At 39.4% G+C, this 13,936-nt stretch overlaps 1 protein-coding gene across 6 annotated transcripts in view; it reads left to right on the top strand.

Annotated features, from left to right (window-relative positions):
* Nucleotides 1–9,432, top strand: part of SULT4A1 (sulfotransferase family 4A member 1) — a 28,023-nt gene extending 18,591 nt beyond the window's left edge. The window contains exons 5-8 of one of the 6 annotated variants that reach the window (XR_003988414.1): nucleotides 3,174–3,268; nucleotides 4,704–4,842; nucleotides 6,014–6,142; nucleotides 7,807–8,398. Coding sequence is in view for 3 of the 6 variants with exons in the window: in XM_030463046.1 (XP_030318906.1) it covers nucleotides 3,174–3,268; nucleotides 4,704–4,842; nucleotides 7,807–7,919 (347 nt within the window). In the remaining 3 variants the exon portion in view is untranslated. Of the gene's footprint in view, nucleotides 1–3,173; nucleotides 3,269–4,703; nucleotides 4,843–5,109; nucleotides 5,955–6,013; nucleotides 6,791–7,806 lie in introns of those variants that run through there. The other 5 variants (XR_003988408.1, XR_003988407.1, XM_030463046.1 and 2 more) reach the window with 5 other exon arrangements.
* Nucleotides 9,433–13,936: the final 4,504 nt, after the last annotated feature.

A 13,936-nucleotide genomic window follows, 5' to 3' on the forward strand; every position in this document is an offset into this window, starting at 1 on the left:
CTGGATAAAGGTGCATTTGTTTTGCATATACAGCAAGGAGGTTGCTACAGAGGCAGTGCTGCATGGACTTAGATTTATCCATGCAAACTATGGCCACACCTTGTAAATACCTGCTTTACAATATTTGACCCTATGGGCTCAGCAGTGTTCCACTTAGCTCAGAAAAAACTCTGCTCTACTGCTTGAAATTCAATTCACAAGGTACCAGGTACATTGTGAAAAGTGCTGAATGTTTCCAGCACCATTTAATCTCTTACTGCTTAGGTACTTCTCAGGAGTCTTTCTGTTCTTCAAGGGTTTTTCCCTGGTAATTTGCTTAATATTTTAATTTCATCCGAAAACTCAAGATTTTTCCCTAGCAAGGTACCCGTTAATCTACAAAAATCTCTAGTTTGTATGAGACTGATCTGTAGTACATGAGTAAGCTGAAGTGAGACCCTGTAAGGATGCAGTTGCAGGCTCCTCCTGTCTGAAAAGTACATCTCTATAATGCAAATACAATAACCTGCTTTATAACAACTCACCACTGCTCACCAAGTAACTCCTTTGAGCAAGTGTAGTACTGTTTCATGATACACCCACTCACTGTGTTCCCTCTCAGGCCATACTGCCTGAGTAGCTGCCTAACTAGCCCCATTGCACTAGCTCAGTAAACTTGCAGTGAGGACAAGCTCTATGTTCTCACATATCTGGCTTCCACTGACCTTTTTGCCAATGGATTGCCACGCTTTCTGGCTAGGAAAAAAAAAATTACTGCCTGCTATTTCTCTACAAAATCTTCCTTATGATACTCCCTATGACACTAAGTATTTAACAGGTACCTTGTGCTCCGAGCACTGCAGCAAACTTTCCTTCAACCTGAAATCCAGAGAACTTGATGCTAAAGGAGCTGTATAATACTAAAGGGAAGAAAAAAGTAAAAGGCTACCAGTGAGGGTTATTTAGTAGACCTTAAAACCCTTTGCTATTTTTTCCTGCAAGACTGTGCAGGGAGGGAAAACATTTTCCTTCCATTCCAGCCCAGCTTCATATTTTTCTTTTGCATTTGCTGAGAATGGGGTGTTTGTCTATAGCCCATCATCAGGAACTTCTAAGCTCAAGACATACAGAAGATATTAGAGGCTTCCTAAGATTGGAGTAAAGTTTTGTACTCTTTTTCATATAAGTATCCGAAGAGTTCTTTATATCTTCCAGCAGCTAGCTGATTTATCACAACCCCCCAGAGTCAATAAAACATCACAGCATGTGTCCACAGTTGTGCAAATGGAGAGTTTTGTATTAACCTAAACTTAGCATTTAGGTAAACATTTGCATCACGTGGAAGCAATGCAGCAGCAAAAGAAACCTTCGTTAAGAGGGCAAAGTAATGCTAGAGGAAGGAGCACTGAGCCCATGACCCACTCCCAATCTTTTTACCTCTCATACCTGGCTGTCTTGAAAGAAATTCAGCACATGTCAGCTGAATTGTTTGAGGACGTAGAGTTGGACAGGGATTAGTCTTGAATGGGATAATTCTTTGGCATTAGCCTCTAGAGCTTAGGAGAGTTTCTTACATAAAACATAGGTAAACTCTGGTAAAATGATCTTAATAGGTTCTTACCCTCTACCCTTAAGAGCAGCTAAAAACACTTCTTGCTTGATTGGTGTGCTAGCTTCATATGTGAATTTCTTTAGGGCTGTATGGAATGGGAATAACAGAAATGATTTTTCCTAATCCTTTTACAAAAATTTAAAAAAAGTCAGCTGATTAAAATACTTTTCCTGTAGAACTGCTGATCTCTTTGTACACTGAAAATGTTTTACCAAAATTAAACAGCTCTTTTTTAAGAGGAAAAAGTGGCTTCAAAATACAAAATTAAAATAGAGTTTTTCATAGCCACTTTGCTGAAAAGATAAAATTGACAAAAAAGTATGAGTAAATAATATGAAAAATTCTTCCCCGTATTTACCTAACTCCTGCCTTGATTATCTGAAATACTCTAGGAGAACTTCCTGCTGGTAAGAAAAAAATATGCAGAATGCTTGTCTCTGGGTTGCTTTTCTGGTAATAGTGGCATCAAAAGACATCCTCTAGATAATAAATACCAGTATCTGAACCTCTGATAGACACACATAAATCGAGCGAAATTAGTGTAAATGTGGTTTTTAGCAGAGAAGTGAAAAACAAGAGAGGGAAGGTTTTGGGGCAGGCATAAGACTTCCAGTAATCACTGCCTCAGCAGAGCTGGGAGCTCATGCCCTCCCTTGGTAAGCACCTCAGCTTCTATTCAACTCCCAAACCCCACACAGCAGCTGTGGAACTATGGAGACCTAAAACTTGTGCTGGGAGTGGTGTGCAGGAGGTAGGAGTGTGAGCTTTTCATCATTGGCAACTCTGAGTGCTGGACCTGCTGACAACTTGTGATGTACAGGGAGTACCCATTACATCACTCAAAGCTTTCATGGGTGCTCAACAACCCATGGGCATCTGGTGGTGATCTGGATTTATAGTGTGACTGAAATAACTGCAGTACAACTGAAACTATGTTCTGGTGCATCTGTAGAAGTTGAATGGAAGTGCTCAGAAAATACTAGTAGTAGAGAATAGGTCTTAGACTTGGTGGGAATGGGAGCTCCAAACATGTAACGATAAATAGAATATTCTGTCTGCATATCCTAAATTTCTGGGAATAATCATGAAGCATTTTAATAGGTCTGTTTCCTCCATACTTAATTAAGAAAGGGCAGTGGTTGTTAGCAGTTCTCATCTGTAATGGAGGATGCTATGTATGAATGCTGCATCCAGCTTCTGTGTTAATTAATTAACTGCAGGTTAATTAATTAACAGGTTGGAACCACTGGACCTATCTTTATAAGTTTTTGGCTCAATTTCCATTCAGTAGTCAGGTGTTAATAATACTGAGCTCCAAGAGGTCCATTATGAAATATTGTGGCATTTTCAGAGGAACATTTTATCTTTATGGTAAATTAGTTCTTTGAGTATTCCAAACGGATAGAAAAACTTCTTTTTTAATTAAATACCCTGCTGTGTATGGCAATAGGTCAAAACCAGATGCAGTTCTCCTGGGGCTATGAACCACTCCACTTAATTTTTTTTTTTTTTAATTTTTTTGAAGAGGGATTAATAATAAAAGTATCAATTTTCCTCATGCCAATCATAATGTCTTTTGTAGTAGGATATGGTTCGTGGTTTGAACATGTGCAAGAGTTTTGGGAACATCATATGGATGCCAATGTACTTTTTCTCAAGTATGAAGATATGCATAAGGTAGGTTAATGCCCCCAGAAGATACTTTACATTTAGCATTGTAGTGTTTTAAATATATAATGTACAAGAGTTGCTTCTTACCTCCACATTTGGGCTCTCTAATGCCATTTTTAAAGCTCTGACATTCACTAGCTTTTATGGATATCAGCAGTTTTATAAACCTAGTAATCTACTCAGGAATCTGCCTGTATCCACAGGCACTAAAATAGTTGGAGAGAAGCAGAGATGTGTTAAATGTTCAGTGCTTATTGTACTCAGCCCTGGGCATTCATTTAAAAGAAATGTCTTCTTGTGTGTGCTGGATCAATAATTAAAAAGTATATTGTCAATGTTTTGTCCTATATATTTGGCATTTATTCTGATTATTTGGTTGTTCTTACTGTTTTCTGTGAAACCATGTTGAAAAGTGTTAGGGATGATTGTGTAACGTAAGTTGAACATAATTATTAGGTCCTCACAGTATGCTGGCTAATAAATCCACTTAATTTTAATTATAAATTTAGTGGAAATACTACACAGAACATTGTTTTCCATTTAGCATTACAATAATATATTTTTTAGAATTTATGAAAGTATTTCAAAATATTTATTTGACTGGAAGTTTAATGCAAATGTAGGAAAAACCCAGCTCCTAATTATAAACCTACAAAAAGGCAAAATCAGACTAGACCTCAATACAGCTGAGTAAATTATGTCAGCTTTATTGAGCCTTCTGATGGAGTGGGATGCTAAAACAAGACAAAACACAGTCACAATAATTAAAAAAGTTTAGTAGAAATTATTTCAAACCCATTATTTTGAATAATCATACATTCCTATCTGAGCTCACTGGTGGATGCTGCTGAATACTGGTGGCATCACAGTAGCTTTGTGCTTCGTGATGAATATTGTTATTTTATTTTTGTTACTCCCAAAGTCTTACTGATACTGAGGAATCTGAGAGTTCTAGATATAGAAATTAATGACTGCTTGCCTATTCTCAGAGGCACCTTGTTAGATCCTTCCCACCTACATGAATTCAGTCCCAGAAGCTAATAATGAAGGAAAGACTTTAACATATAATTTCTTTTACCAAGATCAAAATCTAAGTAAGTTTTAATGCCTCCAAAATACATTAGTATTCTGAAGCCATCACTTAAGGGTGTGGTATTGTTTGAAATGGGAAGCACACACTTTGTAGATTTTTGTTCTAATATAAGAGGTGAGCCTACATGATTGTGTTCACTGCTGACCTGTTTTACCCTAATTAGCTGGACTGTGTTTATTTTCATCAAATTGAAAGGTGGCAACATTTTAAGATAGTGGTGTTTCTGCAACTTCTGAATTTGTATTTTTCACACTCATCAGGATATTACTACTTTTGAGATATTAAGACTCATCTAAAAAAGGTAATTTAAAATAAACTAATTTTATTTTTTAAATAATCTTTTAACAGGACCTAGCAACAATGGTTGAGCAACTGGTGAGGTTCTTAGGAGTTTCTTATGACAAAGCACAGTTGGAATCCATGGTGGAACACTGCCATCAACTCATTGATCAGTGCTGTAATGCAGAAGCACTTCCCGTTGGCAGGGGTATGTTTAAAACCCACAGTAGAACTCTTGTGGATATTGCAAGAAGCAGCTGACAATGTAGTAACCTCCAGAATGTGTTGGGGTGTTGGCAAAATATTGCTATGTAAATGATGGGAGGTAATTGACTCTTGGTGCAATTTGGGGGTTGGTTTGTTTTGAAATAAAGTCAGGTAGAAGTGGCTAAGAAGGATGGAAACATCTGAGATCATCAGTGTATATTCAGCCCCATGCAAACCACTCTGTTAGAGGGCCTTTGGCTTACTTTAGCAGATGGAAGACCAACAAGACTGCACTGCTCCTTCTGACCTTTGCCATGTCAAAACTGATTACCTACCCACTTCAGTTGCCTAACTGATTACCAGCCCACTTCTTTGCTATGAAGACAAAATCATAAAATATTGAGACATCCTGGAGGCCTTGAAAGAAGTGTTCTATGCCAGTGCAAGATGTTGCAAACAGAACTGTGTTCTCCTCCATTGACTTGTATGTAATACATAAACTTAGATTTGTCCCTGAACTCCATGATCTGGAGACCTGTGGAGCATCTGCACTGGTACGTGCTATGCAGGGCCCAAATCCCACCTCCTTGTCCAGTGAAAGCCAGAAAGGCAGTGGTGAAAGAAAGGTGAGGTGGTAATACAAGAGAAAAGAGCAGAGCTGCTCTTCCACAAGCAGACCTTCCACAAGCAAAAAGGCCAACTGCTGTCTCCACTGGCCAGTTCATCACCATCCTCATACACTGGATGATGCCCACTCCTGCTGCATGCTGTTGGTGTTCCTTGTTCTGTAGTGGAGCCTGCCAGCCCCCAACCTCTTTATATATTCTGTCTACAAATCTTTCAAAAAGAAACCTCCACTTTGCAGTAGAGAAGGAAGGGAGCTACAGCAGTTAATGTAATATTTTGTCATTTGCTCACCATGTGCTTTTTATTAAAAATATCCTTATTTTGAATTTCTTTTGTTTGCTTTCTCTGGCTTTTACAATGTTTTGTTACTTCAGAATGCAGCTTCATTAACAGTGCTTTGTTCCTTCTCTGTTTCTGTGACAAAGAATGGTGGCGATGACATGACAGTTTAATGTAATTTGTTTCAAATAATTTTTAATTTGTCATTAGTTACATTTACTTTATTATTTTGCTTTATTTTAGTTCTTCATTTTTTTTTCTTTTAGCACATTGATCTTTACCTGAAGATAACCCTGAGCTGCTGTGAAAGCAGAACAATGATTAGATATGTTACTTATATTTGACTCTTATCACATCATAATTTACACAGTTGCATGATTCAAATCATAAACCAGGTGGGTGAATTTCTGACAAGCTATCAATTCATATGGTAAGAAAAGAAAAAAGTTACAAATAATCCACTGAATAAGTCCTTTACAAAACTTATCATTTGACCATACATGTTGTTAGGGAGATTCAGAAATAAAAAGCTTGTCTTTCCTAAGCAGAGAAAGAAAATGTGTTTGTTTTTTTTTTTTAGCTATTGAAAGTGAAATACAGGCTTTTATGTTCCATGCTGTAGTTCATGCAGTCAGAGTTGCCAGAACAAAAGTGAGATCAGTATCTGATGTTTATGATTGCAAGCATTTCCTTAATGGTTTTTTGATAGTGGAGAAATTCAGTAAAAACAATAAATGATGCATTTTCAGTGTCAGGTTCTTTTGATCTTTGGATCCTGAAAACAAGCCAGAACACTATCATACCTTGAGAAGTGAAAGGAAAATTCTGATTTCATAAAACAGCTCTTGCCACACATACTACACCATCATGTTAGCATGTAATTTGTAGATGTTTCAGGCAGTTTTGTCTTTGGACTCAATTATAGAGTTGCTGCATAAAAGCGATGGTAATTAAATTAAATGGGTATTCTTCTTATGCATCTAATGCATAATTAAGCTCCCTGCATGTAGTTTTGTTCTTGCTGTTATGATTAAACTCTCTGGTATCACAGTCCCAATTCTCCTTTCATTTATTCCAGTTGAACAAGCTTGGATTTTGTCTTTATTTATACCCAACATAAATGAGAAGAGAATTAAGCCTCTCAGTCTGGTTACTCCATGGGGCTTTTTCACCAACAAGTAACCCTGGCTGACTTTGAATTAAATAAATTTTGTACTGCAGTTAAGCAGTGGCTAAGGAGGCCACAGCCTTTGACTGTGAGTCAGATGGTGGGTTCAGCAGTGCCATCAGGTTATGTCACTAGTTGGGTTCAGCAGAGAAGAATACAGCGTACAAGGAAAAAACGTTTGGTGTCTGCATTGCATCCACCAAAAGCTTCCTATTCTTCTACTGGAATTAAAAGTTCCACTAAATTAAAAGTTAAATGGTACAAACTTGGGTTCATGGCACTTACTTTCCTCTATCTCTATACAGATAATCTATATATAATCTAGGAACTCATTTAAAAAATAATTCTCTTCATATTTAGAAGTGTAAATTAATACTTTGAACTTCTATTTAAACATAATAGGATTTAGTAATTATAATATTACATCTCAATAATCAGTTCAATACTCTGTATTCCTTGTACCTTTTGGATAGTTCTCTAACCAGTGTATCCTGAAGGCAGAGGAATTTTGAAATGTATTATTGTGAGATCCTGGAGTTATTAGACAGCCATGGTTTGCACTGAAACTAGCAACTCAGTTTTAAACGAATACCCAACCCAAAATGTGTGTTAATTTCTGATTAAGGCTAGAGCAAATCTCACAAAAATCTGAATTCTTCCCTGTTGGTACAGATGGCAAGGTGTATGGTACTTTTTGTAAGGCTTTACAAGGGTTGTAGCAGAGGAGTTGGCTAGGACATTGAACAGCCTCAGGTCTCATTAGCTTTCAAGAAAATCTGAGACTGATTAGCATCTCACAGATGACACTGGGTGCCCTGCAGGACTACACTGTAGGTATTTGGTGTCCTCTTACTACTGTTCTCTGACTTGTGTTCCTTTTCTATGTTTCAGGACGAGTTGGGCTATGGAAAGACATCTTCACTGTTTCCATGAATGAGAAATTTGATTTAGTTTATAAACAGAAGATGGGAAAATGTGACCTCACATTTGATTTTTATTTATAAAAAAAATGCATGCATACAATATCCAAATAAGCTAAAAGTGCTTTATGCATTCATTTATTACCTGCTGGACAAACTACTGTAGCTATTATGTGTAACAAGAGTTAAAGAAAGAAAAACAATCTAAGTAAATCATATCAGATACAATTATCTTTGATCCTAAACAGCTGTTTATCTTCTGGTATTTAATCTGTATTCACATGCAAGAACTTCTAGACAATACTAGAATATTCAGCTGTTACGGAATGTATTATAGACATATAAGGTATGTATCATATATGCAACTAGAATGTACACCTTTTCAGCCCCACATTGATTATGTGTTTTATAAAAGCTTTTCACTAGAATCTAAATAAATGTCCATAAACCAAATAGAAATTATTTCAGAGGGAAACAAGTAACAGGCCAAAACTGTATGCTAGAATGATCTCAGGGGTTAATCGTCACATTATTTTTATAGCAGGTATCCCATTCCAGAATAATAACTGATCAAAGTGGGGTTCACATTAGGTTCTGCACACACTTAGCTGTATAATTTGAGTAGGTTCTGTGCACTGGCATACTCTGCAAGACAGGCCTTGTTATGAAATGCAGCTGTGATAGTCACTCTAATCCCAGACCCCACCCAGGCTTTCATGGATGACAGGCACACCTGTCTTCCTGATGGATGAAGTTCAGCTTCATGTGGAAGGTCAGCGAACAGAAGCTTCTTGAGTCCCCAACTCTAATTCAGCCCCTCAAAATTGGGCTTAAAAGTAAGACATCCAGTGTGGGGTCTTAAAGAATCAGTCTCTGGCCCAATATCTTTTCTAAGTAGATGTGAGTTTCACCTGTTAGATTCAGTAAGAGCAGAAAAGGTGCTGGGTATCCTGTGGCTGCACTGGAAGGGCACTCAGCACTGTCTATGGTTGTACTACTGGACTCTGCCAGACCTAAATGCAAGACAGGGCAGTGTAAGCAGGCGGGGGAAACTGCAGCACTGAAGTTTAAAAATGTGCCACCAGGTGGGAGTATTGCACAAATATTAACGTAGAATACAGTTTTAGTAATTTAGCCATGACAGGTCTGGATTATAATCGGGATTCAAGTTTATTTCTGTATCTTTTTTTTATTCTCTATGATAGGTACACAAATGGCCTGAAGCAGGCTCCTGTCGTGATAAAACTCTCCTGAATTACTTTATTGTTCCACTAGGTAATGACATCTGTGCTTTTTAGGCTATCAGCTGCAGGAGGTGCATTTTTGCTAGCCAGATATTCGGGCTCACCAAAAGCCATGAGGAAGGGCTAGCAGATTTTTAGTGTTTCAGTTCTGTTGGGAAACTGTCAGTTGAGCAACTGGCAAGTGGTGTAGCATGATGTGGCTTAACAGCACTTTTCCTTGTATATTTGTGAGTGAAAATGCTTTCAGTGAAATTTTATTTCTATTTTTATATTTTTAGTACTGTATGAATATTAAGCACTACACATTATACTTCTGTGCTTGCTTGCTTATTGAATAAAAGATGTGTTCCATGCATTGTGGTTTTCTTATTTTCTAGATCTCCTACTCAGGCCTAGTAGTCCTTGTGCAAGCCACAGATAACTCTCCCTTATGCACACCTCACAACTTAAGACAAAAGAACTGCAGATGGCATCGACTCAAAGGACCACCTGACCCAATGAGTTGGCTCTGGCAGCAGCCCATAACAAATGCCTGTGCTAGAGAACACTAGAGAGCACAGGACTCTGAGCATCTTTCGGTTTTATTGCTCTCCTCCACAGGGTTTTCTTCTCTTCATGGTGGTATTGACAGCATCTCGTTGCAATGAGTTCATCTAAATACACACTGTATAAAAAAGGACTCATGTGCTTAGAGGCTGCCACCAGAGAGTTTAATTTGGTGTGCCTTTGTTATTACATTATATGCAAGATTTTAGACACTTGTGCCTTCCAGGTAACTCCATACTGTGGAGTCCCACTAGTCTGCGTCGTACAGGAGACTAAAACCCACAAACTACAACAAGCTCTAAGAAGAGAGGAGAGTTGCTATAGAGGATGAAATCTCCCACAGGTCCTGCAGATTAGGGTCAGAAGAAAAATTCATTAGCAAGAACTGTCTGCTTAAATCACTTAATCCTAAGGATGTGTGAACAATACATCTGTACTGTCTGACTAAAAGGCTTCTTGCATTTCTGAAGATACCAGGGCATCCTCATATTTCAAAGCATGCCTGTCTCCTTTGCAACAGCAGGTGACTATCCCCCAGCCCCAAAGCTAAAAATGTCCTGAGGCCTCATTTTTAACAGCCAGGTATATACACACATGCCACTGCCAAAGAGAGCCTGTGCAGAGAGCCACCAGTTACCAGGTTGGACGAGGAACAACAACTTGGGCTAAAAAATTTCCTTACCGTGGAGCAATAGCTTCTATGACAGTCTGTTGTGTACATACTGCTATGCTGGTGCTCCTTGTTTCAGGCAAAAAAGTTGCTTTGGCCAAGGAATCTGCTTTTAGGACCAGGGAGACAGTTCTCAGCCATAGCTTTTCTTTTCTTCCCCCTTGATTCACCTTCTGTGTTGTTCAGGTAAAATTCATCCAAGAGTTGAAAGTCGGGTCAGAGCCCATTCCCACATATGTAACGCTGAAATTCTACCTTCGGGTCTCTGGTCCTGGGAAGCATTTCATTCTTTCAATTAAAATGTGTAGTTACTAAGCTTTTTCCTATTTTGACAACTTGAACTTTCAGGACTCAGTTAAATGTCACCATGACTTTCTCTCTACAAACACAGGCACTCCTTGGCCAAGTGCCACGAACTGTCTTTGGAGAGAATGCCTCGTTGGTACAAATGCACTGCAAATGAGAAACAAAAATACCAGAAGACAAAGACAATTATTTTTTTTTCTTCCCTCAGCATTCCAATTTGCTAAGCTTCTGCTGAGGTAAGTTAGCCTGCTAGCCAGCTTTATCATAGTTATGCAGCTGGTAGCCCGTTTAGTCATTCAAATCTGACAGACATGGGGAGGACTAGGATAGCATTACTGCAATGGTATTTCAGATAGCAACAGGCATCACCCTTTCTTGTAAAGCACTGGGTACCTTCAACATTAGTTCAGAGCAGCCATAATTGGCCATATACCTTCCTAGAAATACCAAATGTACCTGGGTTGATCCATCACTTAGCAGGTACACATCAAGCAGTACTCAAAAGCCCCCTGAGAAAGCTGTAGGGCTGTGCTGGGCACTGCCGTGGCTCCTGGCTCTTCCCCCCCCCTGCAGCTTCTGCTGGGGGGCACCTCAAATGCCAGTCCCATAAAGCAGCTTGCCTCAGTAAGAACCCTCGAAAGCATTAACATGAAAGAACTGAGGGAAAACTAATTTAAGTAAGAAATTTTTGCACGCTTTGGTAAAAAGAAGCTGGGGTGTAAAGAGGAAAGACATGAAAGCTAATGAGCAACCATTAGAAATTCTCTATGCTTTTGTATAACCATCACAACACCTATAGTTCTGGGAATAATTACCAAGATTTATAGGCTTGAGTCACCGTTATTATAAGCCATTCAGTTTTGCCTGGGCTATAAATAATGCCACTTCATAGCTACCAGCAAAGGTTTAGAGAGAGGATTAAGGAATAGTATTTGCCTCTTCAGTCAAAAGAAAAGGGCTAAACAGAGATTCAGCTGAATCAAATATTATTAACAATATTATTAACACCACCACCACTCCCCTCCCCCCCCAAAAAAAAAGCCCAAATCCAGTGGCCACACCCATGGGAAGGGCACAAAAATGATGTGTAATCTCACTACATAATCCATTTGATTTCTTTAACACAAGAGTCTGCAGACTGGTGTCCTCTAGTGTTTGAATCATAAAACATGCAGATGAGCATTTTCTGCTACCTGTCATGGTGTATATCACACAGATAGAAATAACTGCAACCAACACTCAGCTGCATTCTGGCAACAGAGAATCTACAAAAAGGAGCACCTTCATTTAGAAATAAAACCCTGATTTTGACCTAATGAGGTTTTGACATCCAATGCCAAGTCACACTCCAGTAAAAACTACAGTTGTATCTTCAGTAAGTAGCAGGAAAGTCAGCAATGCTGATGTCACTCTGTCCTGGTCTATTTGTATATTAATTACCCCTCTAAGAGACCGTGGAGTGATAGCAAATTCTGCAGGCAGACTGGAATAATGCCTCTTTCCAGCTCTTGGGCAAGAATCATACACTGGTGCATGTAATATCCAGTGTCCTGAAAGTCTGAGTTGTGTGGCCTTTAAAAATAAATGAGAGAAGAGTTTACAAAAATGCAGGTCAATTTTCTGTGCTTCAGGACCCCAGCACGTGGGAATTACTATTAACAGCATAAGGCTCCTTACCATAAAGTGCTTTGAGAAACAGCAAAGCTGTTTACTCCAACTGAACAGAGAAAAGAAAGGAGAAGCATTTGCACTCTTTGTGCTAATGCAGGAACCTACATGGGATTCTGTTGGTAACATGTGCCATGCCAGTATAATTTTTTCTGAATTTTGCCACTTCACTAGTGGGAAAAATTGTAAAACCACACGACAAGTTTTGCTGGAGTTCTCTCTGTGCACAGATGACAAGCCCTGGCAACACACGCTAGAGTAGTTTTAGAAGCTACCACCTCCAGCTGTCCACTCTGCCTCTCTGCCAGAAATGGCCACCACGGAGGAGAGACAGCAGAAGCAAATGCATGCTGGCTCCTCAGCTGCTGTAATTTACAGCCTGACATATTAACTTAAAATGATGTGGCTGCTGGTTTCAGATAATAGGCTGATTTGTGAACTGCAGCTGCAAGGACCCAAAGCATGTCTTCAGGTGCTGCCCTGGCTCAGAGGTGATCTCACAAGTCCCTGTCAGAGCCCTCCTTGAGAGAGCTTTGCAGTTGGCTCAGTGCAGCCTCTGTCTGGGAGCAGTCCATTTCACATATGGACCGGGCATCACCTGTGAAAGAGAGTATACAAAGGTGGAATCACATCCTTCAACAAGACGGGGAGACAGCTCCACAGTGCCACATGGAGCGAATTAACTAAAACCTACTTTTGGAAGGGATCTTGTTTTGTAGGAGGGAGTGCTGCAAAAGACATGCTGTGTGACAGCATGCAAGATGCAGAAAGAGCGGTAACGCGTGGCAGCTGACTGCTCAGACTGATTCCAATCACAATCACTAATATGCTGACTTGCTTGATATGTGTGGTACGAGTGATATTCAGAGTAACTGCCACCCAGACGTTAAATCCACTGTCACCATCTCTGTCACATACTCAGCTTTTGCCAGCACTGAACATAAGATGACAATTTAATCCTCACAGGCAGATAACAGTAGCGCAGCTGGTGTAACAGTGTGCTGAGACTTCAGCCCTCACAGGCCTTACATCTGCTTTCTCATAGCTTTGGAAAAGTCACCCATAAAATCTGTGAGAGCTCCAAGAACTCAGCACAAGTGAAGAAATGAGAATAAAACAAGAACCAAGGAAAATATTTAGATCTCAAGCTTCACCAGGGAGACAGGATTTCATTTTTGCCCATAAACTGCATAATCAGATGACTGAGGCTTAGAAAATACATAAAAGTACTTTTAAAGGAAACAAAGGTAATGATTAATATTTCCTATTTAAAGCTTGTGGCACTCCAGATTGTAGCTTTTCCCACGTTGGTTCTTCACATACCACGCTTGTTTGCTCCTGCACTTTGTTTCTCCCTCAAAAAAATACAGTTCTAACCCTACTGAAACTGATGGACACCATTCCACAGTGGGCAGGATTTAATTCCAGGAAGGAAGATTTGGAAGATTAATTCCAGGAAGGCCCCTTGTCAGGCCCCTTGTCAGTCTGTTGTGAGGGCACCTGCTTCCCTCTATGAGGGAGGGCTTTGGCCGGGTTTGGACTGAAGAAAAGGCAGCGTGGCTGTCAAAACCCTCTGCTGATACACTGAGTGGGAGTAAAGAGAGAAAAGCAGAGAGGCCAGCTCTAAGTGCCCCTGAGAAAAGGAAAATCTGATTTATTCTGTAGTT

This window comes from Calypte anna, chromosome 1 (assembly GCF_003957555.1).
Source record: "Calypte anna isolate BGI_N300 chromosome 1, bCalAnn1_v1.p, whole genome shotgun sequence".
Classification (NCBI taxonomy): domain Eukaryota; kingdom Metazoa; phylum Chordata; class Aves; order Apodiformes; family Trochilidae; genus Calypte; species Calypte anna.